The sequence below is a fragment of the Sander vitreus genome, chromosome 4 (assembly GCF_031162955.1).
Source record: "Sander vitreus isolate 19-12246 chromosome 4, sanVit1, whole genome shotgun sequence".
NCBI lineage: Eukaryota > Metazoa > Chordata > Actinopteri > Perciformes > Percidae > Sander > Sander vitreus.
Window position 1 is genome coordinate 38,640,404 of NC_135858.1, and position 24,719 is coordinate 38,665,122.

The 24,719-nt window shown below is 42.2% G+C and overlaps 1 protein-coding gene across 3 annotated transcripts; it reads left to right on the top strand.

Moving 5' to 3' along the window:
- Window positions 1-1,432: 1,432 nt before the first annotated feature.
- On the top strand, window positions 1,433-24,093 carry LOC144517446 (cell division control protein 42 homolog). Of its 3 annotated transcripts, none has more exons than XM_078249575.1 (6): window positions 1,433-1,523; window positions 14,176-14,316; window positions 15,247-15,319; window positions 15,630-15,739; window positions 16,515-16,712; window positions 22,199-24,093. In XM_078249575.1, exons 2-6 carry the CDS (start codon window positions 14,212-14,214, stop codon window positions 22,286-22,288), a joined length of 576 nt encoding a protein of 191 aa, XP_078105701.1. In that variant the 5' UTR covers window positions 1,433-1,523; window positions 14,176-14,211; the 3' UTR covers window positions 22,289-24,093. The 3 variants fall into 3 exon arrangements, with proteins under 3 accessions (XP_078105701.1, XP_078105702.1, XP_078105703.1); XM_078249576.1 differs by lacking the exon at window positions 22,199-24,093 and adding an exon at window positions 18,948-19,301; XM_078249577.1 differs by lacking the exons at window positions 1,433-1,523; window positions 22,199-24,093 and adding an exon at window positions 18,948-19,302 and having other exon boundaries at window positions 14,197-14,316.
- Window positions 24,094-24,719: the final 626 nt, after the last annotated feature.

Below are 24,719 nucleotides of genomic sequence, written 5' to 3' on the forward strand. Positions count from 1 at the left end.
TGAAGATACCTGGTGCCACACTCTAATCAGCTAATTAACTCAAAACACCTGCAAAGGCCTTTAAATGGTCCCTCAGTCTAGTTCTGTAGTTACACAATCATGGGGAAGACTGCTGACTGGACAGCTGTCCAAAAGACAACCATTGACACCTTGCACAAGGAGGGCAAGACACAAAAGGTCATTGCTAAAGAGGACGGCTGTTCACAGAGCTCTGTGTCCAAGCACATTGATAGAGAGGCGGTAGAAAAAAGTGTACAAGCAATAGCGATAACCGCACCCTGGAGAGGATGGTGAAACAAAACCCATTCAGAAATGTGGGGGGGATTCACAAAGAGTGGACTGCAGCTGGAGTCAGAGCTTCAAGAACCACCACGCACAGACGGATGCAAGACATGGGTTTCAGCTGTCCCATTCCTTGTGTCAAGCCACTCTTGAACAAGACACAGCGTCAGAAGCGTCTCGCCTGGGCTGAAGACAAACAGGACTGGACTGCTGCTGAGTGGTCCAAAGTTATGTTCTCTGATGAAAGTACATTTTGCATTTCCTTTGGAAATCAAGGTCCCTGAGTCTGGAGGAAGAGAGGAGAGGCACAGAATCCACGTTGCTTGAAGTCCAGTGTAAAGTTTCCACAGTCAGTCATGGTTTGGGGTGCCATGTCATCTGCTGGTGTTGGTCCACTGTGTTTTCTGAGGTCCAGGGTCAACGCAGCCGTCTACCAGGAAGTTTTAGAGCACTTCATGCTTCCTGCTGCTGACCAACTTCATGGAGATGCAGATTTCATTTTCCAACAGGACTTGGCACCTGCACACAGTGCCAAAGCTACCAGTACCTGGTTTAAGGATCATGGTATCCCTGTTCTTAATTGGCCAGCAAGCTCGCCTGACCTTAACCCCATAAATCTATCGGGTATTGTGAAGAGGAAGATGCGATACACCAGACCCAACAATGCAGAAGAGCTGAAGGGCCACTATCAGAGCAACCTGGGCTCTCCTAACACCTGTGCAGTGCCACAGACTTGCTGCAGTCATTCAGGCAAAAGGAGCCCCAACTAAGTATTGAGTGCTGTACATGCTCATACTTTCCATGTTCATACTTTTCAGTTGGCCAACATTTCTAAAAATCCTTTTTTGTATTGGTCTTAAGTAATATTCTAATTTTCTGAGATACTGAATTTGGGATTTTCATTAGTTGTCAGTTCTAATCATCAAAATTAAAAGAAATAAACACTTGAAATATATCAGTCTGTGTGGAATGAATGTATACATTATACAAGTTTCATTGTTTGAATGGAATTACTGAACTAAATCAAGTTTTTCATGATATTCTAATTATATGACCAGCACCTGTATGTGCTGCTTGGTTTTTGGCCCCAGTTCAAGATAAGTAGCCTGGTTGTAGTGAAATTGATTAACGTAATTACGTAGTACATGTCTAAGCACGCAACGTGTCCCTGTTCTGTTGACTGGGAAGCCCCTAGCGCGGAGCTGCCAACGCCCGGCGTAAAGACACAAATAGAGGATACGGTACGGAAAATTTTATTTTTTGTTGATTTGGCTAAAACTGTGGTTGGTTGTTATGTTGAATGCTGTCAAGATCATCTTTGTTGTACATCTGTGGTATATTAGCTGTAATTGTCAAATTAGATATCTCATTCAGCAACAACATCCGCTAAGGTTAGCTAGCTAGCTAGCAAGCTATTTGAGGAGGACAGTAACGTTAGCACAGCAAGCAGACAGGCAGGTCTTTGGACGAGCTACTAAATAAACCTCTTTGGGATGTACAGGCCGTATTTCACATCGAATGTATTAACGTATGATGAGAATTTGACTAAGTACAGCAGTAGATACGATATGTTACAATGTAGCGGTTAGCTGGCTAACGAGCTGAATAAAAAGGCGTAACAAACGCTAGGTTACTTGTTTTATATAATCCAAGCAGGGTCTCGGATTATACAGTTAGTTATACGGTGCAATGTTTGGATGCTAGGGTAAATATTCATAATACTGACTGTGTAAAAAGCGGGATAGAGACGTAAACGTTCTTATTCGTTTAAACAGCCGGCAGGAAATTAGGCCATATTGAGGCCGGGGATGTGGCCGAAATACAGCAGCTAAGGCTAGGGCATCCAAGCTTAAAGTAACGTTAGCTTCTAGTGGTAGCCATCTCTTAGGTGTAATCTTGTTTTTTATTATGTAATTAACTACAATTACACGTACAAGCTGATGCTAATAGTTTCTCAGACCACTCGTGGTCGCATAGTTGGACATGTAAGTTGTGAGGATAATGTAATAAGTTACTCGTTGTGAAAAGAAAATGCTTGTGATTTAGTCTCTTTGATCTGAAGTCTGCGTGAGTTTCAGACGGCCAGCTGTCTGAGGGTTTCCTCATCAAGCCTGTGCTTGAGATCGTCACTAAATCTTCGTTTCAGATGAATTTAGAAGGAAGCTGTGACCAATCATTCAGTGTCTTTACATACAGTTTAAAAAAACGATTATATTCGGGTTAAGGTAATACCCCACTTTCTCAAACGCTATGTTATCACCATACCCCGGTAGGTTTCATAACCTGGTCAACAGACCAACATTTCTTGCTTCACAGAGTACATTTCAATTAGGAGTTTATGTTGTGTGGAAACTGCCACATCAAACTGAAGTTTCACCAACCGTACCAAAACAGAATTGGACTTATATTTAATGTGACTATGATACATTTTGACTGGTTATGAAACTGTCTCAATTTAATACTGATAGGCTGCAGTGCAGCCCGCCGAGCGGAGTTTGCAGATTTTTTTCAACATGGCATCATCATGACTTCACGTAAACATACACGCCACTTTCCTAAAGCCAAGTGGCGTGTTATCTGTATGCATTTTGAGCTATCCATGTGTATGTCTACGCTGTATACAGCGGAGGTTAACATACACGCCACGCGCCGTGCTATCGCGAGAACGTCAAACGTGTGTTAAAAAAAAAAAAAAGGTTGGGTTTAGGAAAAGAACATTGGGAAAGGCTTTAGTAACACTAAAAAACGACAAAAACCCGACGGTGACCAACGTCACACGCTTAGGGAAACAATAAAAGGTTGGGTTTAGGAAAAGAACATTGGGGAAGGCGTTATTTAAAAAAAAAAAAAAAAAACGGTTGATAAACGCCACACGCGGGACGCAATCCCGGCTCTCCTGGGTGAAAGTCCTGTGTTTTACCCATCCTCCCCCCCCCCAAACCAATCCATCCTTTTATACTACTCGCTACGGTGATAATTCACATGTAATGTGACGGCGTTGATAAACGCGCTAAAAAACCGATTATGCGTCTTGATAACACGCCAACATGGCATACGAGTTGGCGTGTCATACGTACGCCACTGAGATCAGTCTGGATGTTTTGTATCAGCGTTTTATTTGCCTGATAACCGATAAAGTTAATGAATTAAAAAGTGTTGTACTTTGGCTCGGCTCCAGCTCTGTCAGTCCCTCTGCGTCGGTTTCACTCACCACTGAGTCTGACTTAATGCCCCCCCCAACACTATCTGACTCTCTGTTACTGGGGATTATGTTGAAAGTTTCTCATTTATTAAATAATTGCTTAAAGCTTTTAAACAAAGTTTTGTGTTGAAGTTTGTAACATTCCCAAATCTTAATTTTGACTTAAAGATTTTCATTTTCACTGTAAATGCATATCGGTTCCAAATACCAGTTACCAGTTTCATTAACTACTAATAATCGGTATCGATATCGGCCTTGAAAAACCCAGCATCGGTCGATCCCTAGTATGACGAAACCGTGATCGCCATGCAGTGAAACTAGCTGGTCTTTCATTGGCCATGTGGTAAAAGGAGTCCTCCAGACAATAGCCGAGGGTTCCCAGGATAGGAAATTAACTAACAATGTGAAAATCAACAAGCCATTGACACACATGTTCAGATTTGATTCATTCACTTTCACCGTCTCCTGCAACTTCATCTACAAAAGACATCGCAACATTTATCGCAACTTTTACAAAAGCTCCCGCAAAATCTGGGGGTCTCATTTATAAAACTGTGCGTAGGATCCTTACTATAAGTGTACGTACGCCCAAAAGCCCAAAATGGCGTACGCCAAAAAAAAGTCAGATTTATAAAACCGTGTGTACGCACACCTGTAAGCAAAGTTCCCTTTATAAATCACAGATTACCTAGAAGTGTGCGTATGTCAATCAGCCTCTTATCCCGCCCTGTACACGCCCATTTATAACCATAAATAGTCAATGCAAAGCACCTCGTGAATGCTGATCAGTATGTTAATGACCCTGTATCATCAATGAATCATGATGACTGGCGGAGAAAAAAACTTCTCAGACGTTCAGGAATTGCTGCAAATTGAATTATAATTTCGGCCCGTTCTTGCTCATTGCAGGAAAACCTGATCTATAACTACATGTATTAATAATACTGTCTAAAATGGCAGGCATTACGGCACTCGGGTACAGCTTCGATATACCAGACGTATATAATACGATTTAACAGAACTATATATTATATCCAAACAAGCCTTAGTGATAAAGGTGAAGATTATATATAATATTTATATAAATTTCCCTCTGGAAACAGCCGGTTTCCCCCAGAGTGGCGAGGACCTGTATTTGGACCGAGATGGCACATTTCCGGCGCGTTGCCCTCTCTACTGGACCCAGTTCAGTACATAGATCCAAGAGCTCAGCTTTAGGGAATCTAAATCGGCATATTAGCCAGTCATCATCATGGTCCCTGAAGTCTCTCTCTCTCCTGATTCTTCCATTAGCGTAGTCCTCCTGCAGGGCCAGCAGTGCCATCATGCAGCATTACACACAGGGGGGGGTCACTGCAGTATTTATATGTTTACAACAATTTGTGATTGTTAACACCTTGCCAACACAGCATCAACTAGTGGTACCCCCCCACCCCGAGATATGATTTGAAGACGAAAGAAAGTCTAATAGGCAAACACACTTTTCTTCATGCAGGTTTTGTCACGAACAGTATTAAAGTTAGGACAGATAACAAGGACATTAAGGGTAACGCTTACACGAGAGCTTAACGGCTGTATTTCCAGACTTTGACATTTGATGATATATGTGCAGTATTAAAGACATGTATTTAGTTATTTACACTGTGTTCTGTCGTTATCTAATGCTAGGGTATTTAAATGTTATGTATTCCATGCAGTCGGGCCATCTCATCCTTCTATGCTTCGTAGCGGACAATGTGACGGCGAGACAGCGCCGTATTTAAGATTTGAGTTGGAGGTGTTTATAGAACAACTATCACTCAGTACAAGCGCAAATACCACTGCTGGATTTAATCTTCATGGTAACGTGGATGATATGAAGTGAAAAAATGTGTGAGGCATCAATATTTTTATTTTTTTTACTTTTATAGTTGTTCCCATTTACTTTCTGCAGTCTGACTTCAGTTCACCACCTCACCATCTGCGTCGCCAATTCCTATTTTGTCTCCAAATTGTGTGCATGGGTCAGAGTTTGTGTGGAGGACCGCACATTCTCCCGTCAAGTTCGTTTTTTATAACTCACAACCTTTGCGTGGGAAGTGGCGTACGCACATTTTCAGCCCCGTTCTGTGCGTACGCCACATTTATAAATGAGACCCCAGGCATTTTGGGCCGCAACAATCTCAAAAAAAGGCCGCGAAATCCTGGAGGGACTGATGTATAAACCCAGCAATGTTACACATTCTGTGTCTGATTTTTGACACATGGAGGATGATATTCTTTGGTTTTATTGATTGTGTCTAGTGGCATGCTCTAACCTTTTCACACCTGTGTTGTTCCTTCTTAGTTGCACAGTGTAGTCTCCAGTTGGGGTAACCTCTCTTGAGTCTGAAAGAAACGGGCCTTTAATCAAGGTTGCAAGCTGTTGAGTCTGTGCCTCAGTCTGGGCTGCCTCCACCAGCCTAAGCTATTAGTTGGCCATTACCAGAAGCAGCTCTACTCTTTCATCACGGTTTTGTTTAGTATTTTACCACAAGAACTTATTCTACAGGAAAACTTTTTTGACCAGGTGTTTCTTGAAATCATTTTATTTTTTCCTTGTGTTTAATATAACACATTTTTGTAAATTGGGTGTTAGTCAGCAAGGTAAGGACAAAATAATATTGGTATCAACATTTGTATAAGCATTATTGAAGAAATGTTTCTATAGATAGAAATAGGGCTGGGCGATATGGAGAAAATCAAATATCACAATATTTTTGACCAAATACCTCTATTGATTAGGGTTTTGACTTTTGCCCCAAAATCATATTCGAAGTTTGTTTGTTTATTAATATTTGAATATATTTGAATATTTATTAATAATATTATTTGACCATTAAATGCCTTCAGTAAGACCTATATTGGTATAAGTTGTATATGTTCTGTCCACCAGAGGGCAGTGTATCAGTCAATGTCAACAGGCAGGCAATTATGTTTTCAGAAGAAAAACACATTGCCACAACCCTGGATTAAACTCAAACAGTCTGCTTATACAGGAAGGTTGGAGCTTTCACCGTAGCCTACGTAAGGGGTGTGTGTGTGTGTGTGTGTGTGTGACGGTGATTACTGGTATCTTCAGAGTGAGTAGTGACTCTAGAGTCATAGTGAGAGAAACAAAGTGTCTCCCCTGTTCTTTCTGACCACGGTGGGAGATCTGGAGCAGGAGAAGTTAACCCTCTCCTTGATGTCATGTTGTTGATGGAGAAGGAGAACCAGGAGAAGTTAACCCTCTCCTTGATGTCATGTTGTTGATGAAGGAGAACCAGCAGAAGTTAACCCTCTCCTTGATGTCATGTTGTTGATGAAGGAGAACCAGGAGAAGTTAACCCTCTCCTTGATGTCATGTTGTTGATGGAGAAGGAGAACCAGGAAATGAGTCGGGGGGGGAAATGCAATGCTACCAAGCCGCGGCTGAGAGACGTGTAGTTAGATTTTGAAATGCATGAAAAAGCCTCGGAATCTGAATTGAAAACGTTTACAAGCAAAGACATTTACAAAAAATAATGCCCATAACAGGTTTGAAATTTGAATATTAAGGGCTGCCTAATATTTGTTCGAATATCATTTCTTTAAATATTCGAATTATATTCGAATAACAAAGTTCGGAGTCAAAGCCCTGATATCGATACCGCAACGATATTGTATTGTTGACTATTGATGCTTTACAAAATATTAACACAATGAGATTTCTGATAAATAATCATCAGTAATGTGACTAAGCGGGTAAAGACAAATAATAGAACAGTTACAACAGTCTGGTAAGTTCAGACAATGACATCACTTTACTGTAATGCAGCCTTTAAAACCAGGAAAAGACACGTATGCCATATCACGATATCCAAAATCTAAGACGATGTCTAGTCTCATATCACGATATCGATATAATATCGATATATATGACCCAGCTCTAGATAGAAAGCTCTTATTGAAAATATACCTTTTTATAAAGAGTTGTATTATGTCTTCCTCTCCCAACTCCTGCCAGGAAAACTAGAAAAATTAGAAACATATACATATATAATAAGATTACTCTATAGCAGGATCTTAATTTGAAATTTCAATCAGTGACAGATGTGTAATCAGCCTTTAAACATTCAAACCAATACAAAATGAAGGCCTATGTAACCAAAAAGCCTGGTATGTTGGAGAGATCCGTACCATTGGATTCCCTGTGTTTCTGCAGGACACCCACCTGTGTTCTGTTCCCTTGTTAAACCATGTTCACTCCGTAACATTGGTCTGCAGTTGAGTCCCTCCTTCTTCACTCAATGACACCCTCACCCCCACCCCCACACAGTGGTGCAGAGATCTGCAGTGGCTTGGCACTGACATACTGTACCTTGTGGGTGAGAAACAGGGATACTGTGGTCCACATACTGCATGTAGCGTGTTGTCTCTAAATGCACCACGCACCAAGATGCATCACATTGCTATAGACAGATTCAAGGTCAACAATTATTATTTCACTTATCTTATAGGCCTTTTTCATTTTGAAGGCATTTCGATATGTCGCAGTTAGGACAAGTACAGGTGTAAATAATAAAATGAATGGCCTGCAACTAACGACTGCTTTCATTATCAAGGAATCTGCAGATTATTTTCTCGATTCATCTTTTGGTTTTATAAATTGTCAGAATGTAGAGATAAATGGCCATTAATTTCCCACAGTCCAAGATGGCATCTTCAGATTAGGACTATGATTATTTTCATAGTCGATTAATCTGTCGATTGTTTTCCCGGTTAATTGATTAGGCTAGTTGTTTGGTCTATAAACTGCCAGAAAATAGTGAAAAATATTGAAAGTTTTTTTCCAAAGCTAAAGACTTAAATGTCTCGTTTTGTCCACAGCTCCAACATGACTTCGCGTAAACATACACGCCAACTTTCCTAAAGCCAAGTGGCGTGTAATCTGTACGCATTTTGAGCTATCGGCGTGTATGTCTACGCTGTATACAGCGGACGTAAACGTACACGCCATTTGGCGTGTTATCGCCACTTGGTGTGTTATCACGAGAAGAAAGCTACGGTTGGAAGGAAAACGTGGTAGGAAACTTGACACGGGGGTTGGATTTATTAAAAGAAGAAAGCTACGGTTGAGCGGGAGAAAGTCCTGTGTTTGACCCATCCTCCCCCTCGACCAACCTAGGGGTTAGTGTTAGGGTTAGATAGGGTTTGATACACCCTGTGAACCAAGTAATTACAGTCGTATTAGCCTAATTATAGGCTATGTTGTGTTTAATGTATTGTTATAGAGGAGTGAAGATACCAGAACATATTCACATTTAGGAAGCTGTAATCAGAGAATCTGAGTAATGGATTATCAAAATAGTTAGTGATTAATTTAATATCCATCCATCCATCTTCATCCGCTTATCCGGGGTCGGGTCGCGGGGGTAGCAGCTCCAGCAGGGGACCCCAAACTTCCCTTTCCCGGGCCACATTAACCAGCTCCGACTGGGGATCCCGAGGCGTTCCCAGGCCAGGTTAGAGATATAATCCCTCCACCTAGTCCTGGGTCTCCCCCGAGGCCTCCTCCCAGCTGGACGTGCCTGGAACACCTCCCTAGGGAGGCGCCCAGGGGGCATCCTTACCAGATGCCCGAACCACCTCAACTGGCTCCTTTCGACGCAAAGGAGCAGCGGCTCTACTCCGAGCTCCTCACGGATAACTGAGCTTTTCACCCTATCTCTAAGGGAGACGCCAGCTACCCTCCTGAGGAAACCCATTTCGTCCGCTTGTACCCTGGATCTTGTTCTTCGGTCATGACCCAGCCTTCATGACCATAGGTGAGGGTAGGAACAAAAACTGACCGGTAGATTGAGAGCTTTGCCTTCTGGCTCAGCTCTCTTTTCGTCACAACGGTGCGATAAATTGAATGTAATACCGCACCTGCTGTGCCGATTCTCCAACCAATCTCCCGCTGCATTGTCCCCTCACTCGCAAACAAGACCCCAATCTACTTAAACTCCTTCACTTGGGGTAAGGACTCATTCCCTACCTGGATAAGGCACTCCATCGGTTTCCTGCTGAGAACCAAGGCCTCCGATTTAGAGGTGCTGATCCTCATCCCAGCCGCTTCACACTCGGCTGCGAACCGATCCAGTGAGTGCTGAAGGTCACAGGCCGATGATGCCATCAGGACCACATCATCTGCAAAAAGCAGCGATGATTAATCGTAAAGTATGGTTCCAGAACCAAGACTGTGCGTAGAGGTAAGCCCCACCAGATCTAACCGGTAGCGCTCCACCTCCCGCAGAAGTTCCGTCTCCTTCCCCCACAGAGAGGTGACATTCCACGTCCCCAGAGCCAGCCTCTGCTGCCCGCGTCTGGTCCGTCGAGGCCCCTGACCTTCACTGCCACCCATGTGGCAGCGCACCCGACCCCAGCGGTTCCTCCCACAGGTGGTGGGCCCATGGGATGGAGGGATGTCCGCCACGTAGCTTTTTCGGGCTGTGCCCGACCGGGCTCCGTGGCAAACCCGGCCACCAGACGCTCGCTGACGAGCCCTCCATCTGGGCCTGGCTCCAGACGGGGGCCCCGGGCTTCCTCCGGGCAGGGTCACTTCATCCCTTCCTCGATTTTTCATAGGATTTTTTGAACCATTCTTTGTCTGGCCCCTCACCTGAGACCACTTTGCCTTGGGAGATCCCTACCAGGAGCACAAAGCTCCAGACAACACAGCCCTCAGGTTCATAGGGACACACAAACCTCTCCACCACGATAAGATGATTAATTTAATAGCTGTCAACAAATCAATTAATCATTGCAGCTCTACTTCAGTAGCTGAATACTATGTAGCTGCTTCAGTTTCGGAGAGATGAAATAAGTGATAAAAGGGGGGCAGAATAAAACCAGTAAAGATAGGATCCATCTCAGATATTGGAGATTTATATCAGTCCGTAATTGGGCACCATGAACATTAACAATTAAAACATGGCCCAACATTAGAAGCTGTCACACTGGATAACTTAATGCATTTGTTCTCGAGGGATCTGCCTCTTGCAGCCCAACATTAGAAGCCGAAACAATGAGATACTGAAGGAGTTTGTATTTGAGGGATCTGACTCCTGCAGAGAGATCTGTTCCATACTAAGGCATACATTAAACATACATTAACATGACCTTAAGTTCTGCAACTTAACTTTCAGAACTACAAGTTTCATCCTGAGACTGATCTGTATATAGGCCTATATGTAAATATATGTATATGTAAATATTAATTATACTCAATCTATTTTAATTTATTTATAATATATAAATTAAAATAGATTGTGCTCTGTTACACTTATGCTAGTAGATCGTTGATCAGCTGTTTCTCCATATAGAGAGAGAGAGAGATGCAGTCAGCTGTTTCTCCGACGGGATAGTCAACAAGTCGTCTCTTTAGATCAGATTGTGGTCACTGCTACGTATTTTCTTGTTTTTGGTAGTTGGTGTGTTTGGTGTAGTTTCATCATCCATACAACTCTGTGATTTACTTTAGTCGGGTCTTCTTTGTGGAATGGATGAGAAATGTTTTCTGTTGCTGAAGCATTGATGTCGTGCTTTTATTGTGCTAAGCTAGTTTGGTTTTTCAGTAGACCCACTGTCCAGAGTTCTCGTTTTAACTACGTTTGAACCAATTCCAAACTTTGGACACTTTCTGTCGTTTTCTCCAGCTAGGCCTGCACGATATTGGGAAAAACTTACATTGCGGTATTTTTTTCCCCTGCGATATAGATTGCGATATGAAAACGAAATGAAAACTTGGGTGATGTTGTAGGGGAGAGCATCTACAAAGAAAATAAAAACTAGAACTGCAAGCAGTTATGACGGGGCCCAAGCCACCCACGCCAGTCGCCCCCGACTCCTCGGGGAGTGTTCGAAAGCGGAACCCGAAGCCCGGCGGCGTGGAGGCAAACGTCGGTAAATATCGAGAGCCGCGAGTCGCGATGTCTGCGGTACGTCGCCATTGGAAACGTAGCGGTCAACAGTTCATCTCCATGCATATACAGACCACCTTTAACAATTCTCTACAATAAACAGACTTCTTAACCCCCCTGACCACGGGGACAGCAGAGAGAAATGAGAGAGTGACCGAGAGGGTGGAGGGGGCAGGCAGGTGTGGTGGTTGAAGGAGCAGGGGAGGTGATCAAGTTGTTGTAAATGGTGTCATAGGCGCCGATTTATGTTTTCCTCTGTGGGTGCTTCGTGGGAAATGAACCAACCAATCACACTATGACAGACGCTCCACTTGGCACCAACTGCAATGTTTAATTGCACAGTATCGGCGCCTATGAATGGTGTTGATTTTGGATTGAAAAAAGTGAGAGAAAAGACTTGCATTCGTCCACTGTGAAGGTTGTGGAAACTTTGTCAGGTGGCTTAAGAAGTTTGTTTATTGTAAAAAACCAGAGGAGCACGCAAAAGCAAAAACCAAAACATAACGTAGGAGGCAAACGTCAGTAAATATTGAGCAGTGTGAGTTGCAAGGTCTGTGGTACATTTCCATTGCAAATATGTCATTAACATTGAGTAAAAGGGCCAAAACACGTCTACGTTGATTATAGCGCCCCCTAATGGCCGATCTTCGCCAAATTTGGTACAGAGCCTCAGAGTAGCATGCCGAACGAGTTTCGTGTTGATTGCATTTACTGTGGCAGAGATATTGCAATTGCAAATTTCCCATTTAAATGCATTGAGTTATTGGCCAAAACAAATAAACGTTGCTTATAGCGCCCCCTAAAGGCCGATCTTCGCCAAATTTGGTACAGAGCATCGTAGTGGGATGTTGAACAACGATCTCAAGTTCTTTGCTGATAACATTTAATTTGGCCGAGATATGATATGATACGTGTGTGGTAGCTAGCTAGGAAAATTAGTTTGGTCGTCAAATGCACATACTTTAACGTAGCAAAATTCCTTGAGTAACTTTTGGTCACGTTCATCTGGAGATGCTACGTACCAGGTTTTGTGCTGATCCATCGCATGGCCTAGGACGAGTTCGAAAAAGTTGGTATTGCGCGATATTGCGAAAAAACTTTTGAGCGAAATGGGCGTGGCCTATATCGTGATTCAGCTTGATTCAAGGAACACGTGGATGTAAGGATTTCTAATGTGCGATGTGTATTGTTGGAGTTAAAGGCAAAAAATCATTATAGCGCCACCTAGTGGTCCACATGTGTAATGTTTGGTAGGTGTGGTCCATGACCCATTGTCTATCTACCCTGTAAATTTTAAGTTGTTCACGTTAGTGTAAGTAGTAAATTTGGACTTGGGTCCCATAGGCCACGCCCACTTTGACCCCTCAGTACCCCACTCTAGGGTTGGCCTCAGGAGTGGCCCTAGATGGTACCCAACAAATTTTGTAAAAATCGGATGAGCGGTTTTTGAGATATAAACGTTTTGTACTTGTAGCGCCCCCCTACTGACCAATTTTTGTAAAACGTGTGGGGGACCTTCAGAGGGTCATGTCAAACAAGAATCTAAAGTTTGGCGTTATATAGATGTAGATATGGCAAAGTTGGTGTTTTCATAGTTAGCTACACAAATTTGTTTGTGCTTAATATTTGCAATATTTATTTTTATTAACTTTTTGTCCGGCCCATCTGGAGATGCTGCCTGCCAAATTTCGTGCAAATCGGTCACACGGTCTAGGAGGAGTTCGAAAAAGTAGGTTTTTGATAAATCGCAATTTTCATGCATAAAAGTTTAGGCGAAAATGGGCGTGGCCTATATCACATGATTCAGTTGGATCCAGGGAACGCGTGGATATATGGTTTTTGAATGTACGGTGTGGGAGTTATAGGGGCATTTCTGCTATAGTGCCACCTAGTGGTGGAAGTGGGTGAATTGTTGCGCCTGAGGTCCTTGCGGAGTTTCAGACCAGTCCTGAAAATGCCAACCCCCCACCATGTACGGTTTAGGTTGTAGTCAGAGTTTTAGGCGGAGAAGAATAATAAAAATCAGTAGAAAAACAATAGGGTTCTACAGCCCTGGAAAATGAAATGTGCATCACTGTGTCAGCGGCAGCTGCCGCTTACGGTACTTTTCTACACATGGGAGAGCCTCACTTCCCATAACAACTCCTCTGTCTCTTCTCTTAGCCCCTCACTATTTACGCTCTGGCATGTGCTGCCCGCAGACTTAGCAGTGTCTGGTGTGCAACAATAATAATGATCCGTGTGGAAACGCGAAGCTTCGAGGCAAATCATTTTGCATCGAGGATTTTTTCGTAATCGAATTATTCGAGTTATTCAAGGAATCGTTTCAGCCCTAGCTAGCTAGACTATCTGTCCAATCTGAGTTTTCTGTTGCACGACTAAAACTAACTAACTAAAACGTTTGAACGTCCACGTTCCACCAAAACAAGTTCCTTCCTGAGACTATTTAGCAGAGGCTCGGCTGCTTTTCTCCAGTGCTTAGCACCGCTCAAGACGATTGTGATTGGTTTAAAGAAATGCCAATAATCCAGAGCATGTTTTCCTCCCATCCCCAAATGCTGTGTGGAGTAGCCAGACCCTCCTCCAGCGCTTTGGAGGAAGGTCTGTCAATGCGAGACTACCCAGTTGGTGACCCCTGCTCTAGGCTGTAGTTTTTACCTTTGCTCATGGTGACTTTACAGTCTGTAAAGCCAATAAGCAATGCCACCCACTAATGAAGTTTCCTTTCTGTTTATTTTTCTGTTCCAGATCTTGAATGAGTAGCAAAGACTGTAAAACACAGACATGCAGACCATCAAGTGTGTTGTAGTGGGGGACGGTGCTGTGGGTAAAACCTGCCTGCTCATCTCTTACACAACAAACAAGTTTCCTTCTGAATATGTACCTACGGTAAGTTCATGGATGACTGAAGATTGACAGAACTTATGTAAATGTAAAAACGGTCTGTCTTTTACTCATATTTAAGATTGGTATTGGAGTTTGGATAACTAAATACTGAATCAGTATTCATGGAATGGAATGTAACAGATTTTGGTTTAGTCTTATTAGCCTAATTACAGGCGATGTCGTTGTGCATGTAGACTAAATAAAGCCTGGGCAGTGGTTAATCAGCCCAGCCTTTGTAGATAGCATCACTGATAATTGTGAACATAAAGAAAAAGTCAGAGTTTGAAGAACCTCTTAGTTCAGTCTATCAAGCTGCTGAACTCAAATCGTGAATCTTAGCAAAGCAGAGGTGTAATAAATACATCAACACTTTAATTATTACAGTTACTTCTTAGGATGTTGTGTTGTCATGTGTGTCCTTCTTTTCTGTCCTAGGATGCTTCGTTGATCTTAAGTTTATGTTGATTTTAGAAAGGTTTTTACATGTTTGTGTTGTGAAGCAACAGATTGTAGCACTATGTCCAAGACATATTTCCCCTCTGGGACAATAAAGTGTATTATTATTATTATTATTATTATTCTTCTTCTTCTTCTTCTTCTTCTTCTTCTTCATATGCTGTTCTGAATCATTACAATTCTTTAAATCAGATAACAAGAACTCTATCCTATTTTCTCCACTGCACTTGAGAAGTACCAAACCGTGGTTGACCTCTTGCTGTGTGATCAGAACTCCTTTTTAAATGCAGCTATCTAAAACAGTTTTGAGCTGTATCAGCTGGAACCTGATGCATGAAGATGGTCAGTTTAGAAGTTATTTAACATCATCAGTTATTTTTTAATATTAACACCATATCTGTCATACTCTAGTGGTAATGTATACATAATTCACTATTGAGCAAAGCAGCTAACCATTGGTTTTGGTCTGTGTTGTAGGTGTTTGATAATTATGCTGTAACTGTAATGATTGGAGGCGAGCCCTACACTCTGGGCCTGTTTGATACAGCAGGTATGTCTTTCCTATTCCAACCTACACTTTTGTACGTTGTTCATTCACATTATCCAGTTTAATGTAACTATTGGCCATTAAGCCATTGTGAATATATACCCTTTGTAATGTGAAGTGTTGCTATCATGTTTAATGGAAATCATGGAAACATTTTGAGCCAACTTTTGTGAACGTGTGGTGTTAAGATGGCAGTGTTGGTGCTGTGCCTCATTCTGCCAACAGAGATACCCCGTTTGGTTCATTGGATCAGTGCTGGTAACATGATGGCCTGAGTGTGCGAGTTAAACATGTTTGCATGTGGTTTCTCCAGGTCAGGAAGACTACGACAGGTTACGACCTCTGAGTTATCCCCAGACCGATGTCTTCCTCGTCTGTTTCTCCGTCGTGTCCCCCTCCTCCTTTGAAAACGTCAAAGAAAAGGCAAGTCAATCTCTTCCTTTTTATTTTCTTGCCACTGGTCGTTTTCCCAATCCGTTGTGAAATATGGATGCTTTCTTGTAGTTTTTTTATGTTAAAATACTCAGTTATTAAATCCTCCCTCAACAATAAAATAGATGTTTTAACATATTAACCACAGTTTGACATTGTGATTTAATTTGTCATTAGCAGCTTTTATAAGAAAGATGTTACTGCTCCTTTATTGTATCCGTTGCTGTAGAGTATGTTGAGGAGCTGGTCAGTGGCTAATCAATAGGTAACATTTTGAGTCAATGTAAGATAAAACAATCTAGTTAGCTTTCTGTCCCCATTCTAATATACATGGGTATCCACTGCTGTACTGTCAAGTCAAGTCTGAGCACCTTTTCATTTTCTGTAAGATGAATCAACTGTTACGGCTCTCTTATACCTTCGCCATGGACATGATCAAAACTTCATGACAGCTGTTGAATGCTAACCAAATGAATCATTTCAAATTTGACTGTGCCATACAGTACTACAAACCAGTTTAGCATAAAATATGGACACTAACATGTTGCAGCTGTCCACAAAGGCACATGAAAGAGAACTGTAGTTTCTAAACATTTCTGAAAGACTCTTTATGTCACATTTATGGTGGATCTGAACATTCGGACCTCTACTGACAGCTGATCAAACTTGAGTTAGTGTTGAGGAAACCACACCGATGAAAACCCAATGTTAAATGCTTGTGATGCAGTATGTCGACCAATGCATAACCCTGTGTTTGTGTATCCAGTGGGTTCCAGAGATCACCCACCACTGTCCAAAGACGCCCTTCCTGCTAGTTGGGACTCAGATTGACTTGCGGGATGATCCTTCCACTATAGAGAAGCTGGCCAAGAACAAGCAAAAGCCCATCACTCCGGAGACAGCCGAGAAGCTGGCGAGAGATCTCAAGGCTGTGAAATATGTTGAATGCTCAGCCCTCACGCAGGTAATGTATATGAATGTGTGTATGTATGTGTGTGTGTGTGTGTATATATATATATATATATATATATATATATATATATATATATATATATATATATATATATATATATATATATATATATCTACATACATACATACACACACACACACACACACACATACACACACACACACACATATATACTGTATACACGCTTGAACACACATGATTCACAACTCAATGGCAAAAACTAAGAGAACGGAGGAAAGAGGAACATGTCCATATCCCCCCCTGGCCTGTGCACGCTATGGTTGATGAGTTTTGTTTTGCATGCCAGTTTGGTTTCGGTGACTGTTCTTACTGTTTAATTATAAATCCTCAGGAGGGTTTCATATGGCTTAAAAACCTTGCTTCAGACCAGAGTGCATCCTGGTTACTGTAAGCTGTCTTCCTTTAGCTGCTTTAGTGCTGGTGCTGGTAAGTAGTGGAACCTGTAACCCTTCAGAGTGGAGTCTCGTAGGGTTTCTTGTAAGGAGGGGCAGTCCATGTGTCCCTCCCAACACAAAAGTCCAATGAGAGTGACACTAATTTGGTCTTTTTCTAACCTTTTTCCTGGGAGTCCCAGTGCAACATGGCCCTGGTCCTGGGATCCGCTTCCTTTACGCAGAGTAAAACATGCTAGTAGTGTCTACAATTTCAGAATGGACACAGTGCAGCTCTGAAGGACACAGACTTGACTTAGCAAATTAATATATTAAGATATCGGTAACTTGACAGCTAAATAGCTTCCATTTTCTTTGCGAGCTACATGTCTGCTAACGTCAAAACGCTGCTGTTTGTAAAGTTAAAGAGATAACTTGTGTATTTTGGGAGAGGAGCCATGGTTGTGTAAGCAAACCTTTTAATGAGACTTCAGGGCTCGAAATACCATGATAAATCTCACTCAGCTCTACATTCACGTGTTGACTGTGAGACTCACACAATTGATACTTTTCACATGTCCATTTTCTCATGCAATAAAAAACAAAAATCTATAACTGATAATGTGGCAGCGTGAATCAGCAATTATTTCTCACTTTTTTTATATACTAAATACATTTTTTTTTTTTTAGCAAAGGAGTCATCATTTGATAAAACAGAAGTTGAATGGATTTCTGCTCATCTTATTCCTGACTATGACCATATACAATTTGAAGTAGTTTCAGTGCACATTACTGTACAGGGAAAGTCAGCTCAGATGATATTGTAACAAATTGAAAATTTCCTCATTTTTAAACTTTCATTTAAATAAACTAATGTTTTCCGTCAGAGGTCTTGCTCTCTGCTGACATTTGAAATGTAATCTTGTTCAGGATGACCATGTCAAATCTCAAAGACCTTTTACTGTACAGTTTTTGAGAAACTTAAAGTGTATGTTAGCTCAATATACATAAAAAAAATTGTCCTTATGTTTAAACTCCCATAAAATCTTTGGAGGTTTGCTGAAATGTTCAATGTAATCCTGTTCAGAAGTTATTTTTTACGGATTCGGCCGTGGCAGAAGTGCAGAGAATAAAGGACAAATACACCAAATGGTGCTGTAAAAAAATCTTATGGTGAAGGTAAAACTTTTTTGGTCCATGTCATTTTAAAAGTTACATGCGCCAGTTCAAAAGTATTTTGAGCCCTGGAATTGTAATGGCCAGTGTGTAAATCAAACTAATTAAATGCTATTAGTACCTATTACCAAAAGTAGGCAGTTTGTCTTTTTTTAAAACTCAATATTAGAGTTAATATCGTGGTACTCGGTGGTTGAATCGAATCCTGAGTACTTGTGTTGGCATTGGTGCATCACTGTTAGAAACTCGAGGAAAGCAAGCAGAGGGAACATGACTCCTAAGAGAAGAAATGAGCTAGGCCACACTCAGGCAGAGAACAATAGTGTTGATGAAGTTGAGGTGGAGCCCCCACCTCTCTGCTCTGCCCCTTCCTTCCTCCTCCCCCTCTCTCCCTGGCACAACTGTTGCATAGTGCTGATGTAATTTCCTGTTTCCTCTCGGGGATCTCAGCACTCTGTCCACAGCCCGCTGCACCCTCTCGTCTTGCTGTAGAGTCCATCTCAGCACTATCATCTTTGTGCCATGCATCTTGTCCTGTGACGCTCACCTTCTCATTCCTCCTTGTTCTGCCATGTTCCTCTTCTCCTCCTCTCCTATCTATCTCTTTCTGTGTTTACTGTGCTAATTGTGCTGTTCTCTTTTCCTTCTCCTGTCGTAGCGAGGGCTGAAGAATGTATTTGACGAAGCTATCCTAGCTGCCCTAGAGCCACCTGAGACGCAGAGAAAGAGGAAATGCTGTATATTTTAAACACTCTGTGCCACTGCTCTAATTTCTTCCTCCTCTGATTTCCATTATTTCCTGCATTTTTCATTCATTTACCTCATCTCTCTCCTCCCCCCTCTCTATGTATTTACATGTGCTGCTTTTGAAATCTAGACCAATCTCAATCCCAGACATCTCACTAATCAATCCATCTGTCAGCTTCTGATCTAACTCCAGACCCAGACTACTACTCTATAGACCCAGACCCAGACTACTACTCTATAGACCCAGACTACTACTCTATAGACCCAGACTACTACTCTATAGACCCAGACCACTACTCTATAGACCCAGACTACTAGTCCATAGACCCAGACTACTACTCTATAGACCCAGACCACTACTCTATAGACCCAGACTACTAGTCCATAGACCCAGACTACTACTCTATAGACCCAGACTACTAGTCCGTAGACCCAGACCCAGACTACTACTCTATAGACCCAGACTACTACTCCATAGACCCAGACTACTACTCCATAGACCCAGACCCAGACTACTAGTCTGTAGACCCAGACTACTACTCCATAGACCCAGACTACTAGTCTGTAGACCCAGACCCAGACTACTACTCCATAGACCCAGACTACTACTCCATAGACCCAGACTACTACTCCATAGACCCAGACTACTACTCCATAGACCCAGACCACTACTCTGTAGACCCAGACTACTACTCAGACCCCAGACTACTACTGACCCAGACTACTCTAGACTCCAGACCCAGACACTACTCTGAGACCCAGACCCAGACTACTACTCTGTAGACCCAGACCCAGACACTACTCAGACCCCGACCCAGACTACTACTCCATAGACCCAGACTACTACTCCATAGACCCAGACTACTACTCCATAGACCCAGACCCAGACCACTACTCTGTAGACCCAGACCCAGACTACTACTCTGTAGACCCAGACCCAGACTACTACTCTATAGACCCAGACCCAGACTACTACTCTGTAGACCCAGACCCAGACTACTACTCTATAGACCCAGACTACTACTCTATAGACCCAGACCCAGACTACTACTCCATAGACCCAGACTACTACTCTATAGACCCAGACCCAGACTACTACTCCATAGACCCAGACTACTACTCTATAGACCCAGACCCAGACTACTAGTCTGTAGACCCAGACCCAGACTACTACTCCATAGACCCAGACCCAGACTACTACTCTATAGACCCAGACTACTACTCCATAGACCCAGACTACTACTCTATAGACCCAGACTACTACTCCATAGACCCAGACTACTAGTCTGTAGACCCAGACTACTACTCCATAGACCCAGACCCAGACTACTACTCCATAGACCCAGACCCAGACTACTACTCTATAGACCCAGACTACTAGTCTGTAGACCCAGACCACTACTCTGAGTGCATTGTAACTAGTCTTTGTTTCATGGCCTGATTCACTGAGTCAGGCCTCGGAGCACTTCAATAACGTTACTTGTTGCTTTTTCTAACCTGTAACTGCTGACATTTAATTTGGTCGGTGTGTTAACGTACTTCACATCTTACTCCTGGGGTGATACTTCAGCTTTGTTTTACATCATAAATCGCAAACTTCACAACTGTATTATTCCTAATTTTCCGACTTTGGCCCAGTGCTAAGTAATGCGGCCCCTGGCCAACAGTGGAGCGATATCTCACAGAGGACGAAGGACGTAATTGTAGCTCGCCATTGCTTTAGTCAGTCTCTCCCTGTGTCCTGTAGTAGTAGTTGATGTGAGGAGAGTTTGGACCAAAGTAAGGGCGCAGGCTTAACATTGCTCCACACTAAACAGAGCTTCCATTTCTAATGCTAATGTATTTTTTGTACTACTGTTGATGTTTGATTAAACAGAACTTGGGGGCTGACTATGGTGACAAGTAGGGCTTTTAAGTACTCGAGTCATATGTAGGGAGTGTTTGGCCATTTTGACAACATAACCACTAAATATAGTCTTTCCTGTTTTGGTACCTTAATGGTACAGTCTTATTGATCTGGTGTATAGCTCAGCTACACTTGATGTTTCTTAAATTTGTAATTTTCTGAAAAATGCTTTCTTGTTGACTTATTTGGCCCAACTTTCTCTATATATGACGCACGTGCCATTACTTGGTGCATATCCTGCTGTCTTGGAAGTCCAGATACTAAAAAAAGAAGAAGCTATAATTGTGTAAAATGACCTGTGAAATAAATGAATAAAGGACAAATGAACTTGCTCTCCTCTCTGGCTTGCTTCTTTTTCCCGTGCTTTATTGGAATTTAGTAGGGTTAGTCAACTGAGCTAAGCAGCGCTGAGGGGCTTACTGGTTGGCTGTCAGAGCAGCTCTGGTTACTTCACATGACCAAGCACATGGTGGAAGCAGCTCTGCTCAGGGGCAAATACAAAGAGACAAGAAACATGTACCTCTGAGGCTGAGAGGAGACCTAGTTTGTGGTGATTTATTATTTTAAATATGTTGAATCTGGATGGCTTGTTGTAGTCAGCAATTCTTATCTGAAGAGCAGAGCCAATGAAGAAAAAATAATAAAAAGAAACAGGCGGTGTGGAGTGAAAATGCTGACATATTTTAGTTTTGTGTGGTAGTCGGGGCACCCTTTTTCCTCCACTTTCTTGTTTGACTTGCCTTTTTGGTTTCAGCTGTCACAGGTCAACTGCACTTAGCACACAAACACACTTAATACGTGATCTGGCCCACACATCTCACCACATTTCTAAAATAGAAAGTTCTCTTGAGTTGTTTGTCACAGATCTGATTTGATCTTCTTGAAATCATTTACATATTAAATATATTATTTATGTTATACTCTCACATCCCACTGTTTCTTAAGACATTCCACTTAATGATGGTCAATGCTGCTTTTGTTTTCAAAAAGTGGGTGTTTTGTCATTTTCCCTGTTTAAGCTGGTGTGTGTGGGTGCGTTGCCCCATCATTGAGCCTGTGTGTGCGTGCGTTGCCCCTTCATTGAGCCTGTGTGTGTGTGCGTGCGTTGCCCCATCATTGAGCCTGTGTGTGTGTGCGTTGCCCCATCATTGAGCCTGTGTGTGTGTGTGCGTGCGTTGCCCCATCATTGAGCCTGTGTGTGTGTGTGTGTGCGTGCGTTGCCCCATCATTGAGCCTGTGTGTTTGTGTCTTTACAGAAAGGCCTAAAGAATGTGTTTGATGAGGCGATATTGGCTGCATTGGAGCCCCCAGAGCCCAAGAAGAAACGCAAATGTGTGCTGCTATGAGAGGCTTCTACCTTTCAAAGCACACACACAACACATACATGAATCTTGAAAACATAAATATACACATACACATGCAAAACACGCACACACACACACACAAAACACACTCTCCCCTGCCACCACACCCCTTTCCCTCGCTCTGCTAAGGTTGGTTGACAGCATTGCCCTCCACAGAGAAGACTAGAAAGAAAACAGCCTACAAAGTTCCAGATAATTCTCTGCAATAAAAAGAAGCTTCACCCCTAAGTCTGCGTTTGGGACAGATCAACCTAACCTGACCCACAGGTTGCTGTGTGTTTCGGGCAGGGTGGCATAGCCTCGGACGGGGATCCACATACCAAGCTTACATACAAGTAGAATTCATTCTGTCGAGCATTTGATAGATGATTTTGATTCAGACAGTGTTGTGGCCTAATCAACTTTTAGACACCCAGCCAATATAAAGGTTCCATGGATATAAGCCCCAGCCCCCCCCAGCTGCCTGATTGGTGGCTGCTCATACTGCTGGTCCCATCCTCTCTTGACGAGCACATTCAGCAGCCGATCCCTACGTTCTTTCTCAGCACTACCAGAAGAAAATGCTAACAAAGTAGGGTTTTGTTTCTGTTTGCCAACACCCCTTTTCTCCTCAAACACATAAGTCTGAGATATTTATTCCGTGTTCCACATAGACGCGCTCTTAACCACTAAGGAAACTGTGTAGGTCCGACAGAACTCGGTAATTCAGAGCAATACGGCTAAAACTCCACACAGTGGAAACTTAATTAGTAGATATTGCCATCTAGCATCCAGTCCTCTTCAGTGTGGACTTCACAGTGCAGAGTCGCAGTCCATTTGGAGCGGTAATCACTTGAAGAGCTAAAGGCATCCAGAAGGAAAGGGTCCAATAGTCGACCAAAAGGAATTGGCCTTTTAGATGCAGGGAACTTCAACAGTGTTAGCAGAACAAGCGTTATGTTCTTTATGCGTGACCAAGGGAGGGTGAAGCAGGATACTGTTTAACATTGACATCACCTTACACTTAGAACGGGTACAGCAGAGACATCCGTGTGAAACGAATGTCCCTTGGCAGCCAACTCTGGAGATCCATACTCCATACATCCAGACGGCTGATCAATGAACAGGAACTTCCAGCAGAATTCTGTGCCAGGTCAGAATTGGGTGCCTTCCTGTTGGGTTTTACCCCTGTGGCATGTCTAAGGTGTGGGTGGGCTGTCGTACCCGTTGATACTGTATGGTGCTGCGTGTAGCTGAGCCTCGCTCTCTCTTCTAAATGATAGGTTTAACAGATGTAATTATAATGTAAGCTGGAACACAATTTCGATGTAGGCTCCAGGTGTTTTTACCAAAATATTTTTTTTCTTCATTATTTCTGTTTGTGCTGTTTTTTATTTTTTTTATATATATATATATATATATATATATATATATATATATATATATATATATATATATATATATATATATATATACTTTCACTCCTTTTACATTTAGTGGTCGGAACTCATCTGAACTCTTTCCTGCCAGTTTATTCCAAGAAAAGCTCTGATTGGTTTAAAACCCTCCAATGGCAGAGAGACTGTTTGGTAAAAGTTGTTTGTGATTGGTTGGTTCTTGTTTTTCTTTACTGGTGGCTTAGAGTTGGGTTGATCTCCAGCCCGAGTCAGTATAATTATTATTATTATTATTATTATTATTATTATAACCTGTTGTTTTGGTGCAAAACCAAATGCTCTGTCTAAAGTCTTTGTTCTTTGTATATGCATTCTTTTAAAAATATTAAACTTATACCTTAATTGCCTTTACCACTTTTCCCGTGCACTTCTTTTTATTTTATTTGCGACAATAGAAAAACATAACCACCGAACATGACTGTTTTTTGATTATCATGACCCTGAATCAATAAATCAATCTTTTTGTATAGCACCTTTTTCCATAAACGTTTTTCACAGATGACCGACACGCCGATAATTATACAAAAAACAGGATAGACCTTAAAAACCATAAAAAAGACAAACTATTTACAATTAGAGATGAGTGCACACCAGCTAATAAAAATGATGAAAAAGTAATACAAATAAATAAAATAAATAAACAAATAGATTCCAACGAGATCAAAGCTAGGGATAAAAGTAAAATGATGTTGGCTTATAATATTTTAATAGAGAAATCTGTTTTCATACTGCAACAAAACTGCTTCTCTACCAGAGCTTTCACCAACATCAAAGGTTGGACCCGTGGATTGGTGCCAGGCTATATATATATATATATGAGTGATGCGGGACCATTACGTCCAGTTTGTCCACTGTCCAGCTGTTTGGATTTCATCCACAGCTGGATGAGCCTGTCATGGCATGTTGAGCCAGCAGGTGGTGCTGTCCACCCAGATGTCATCGCCCCTGATGCTGGTGCCCCTCTGTGGGTCACAGTG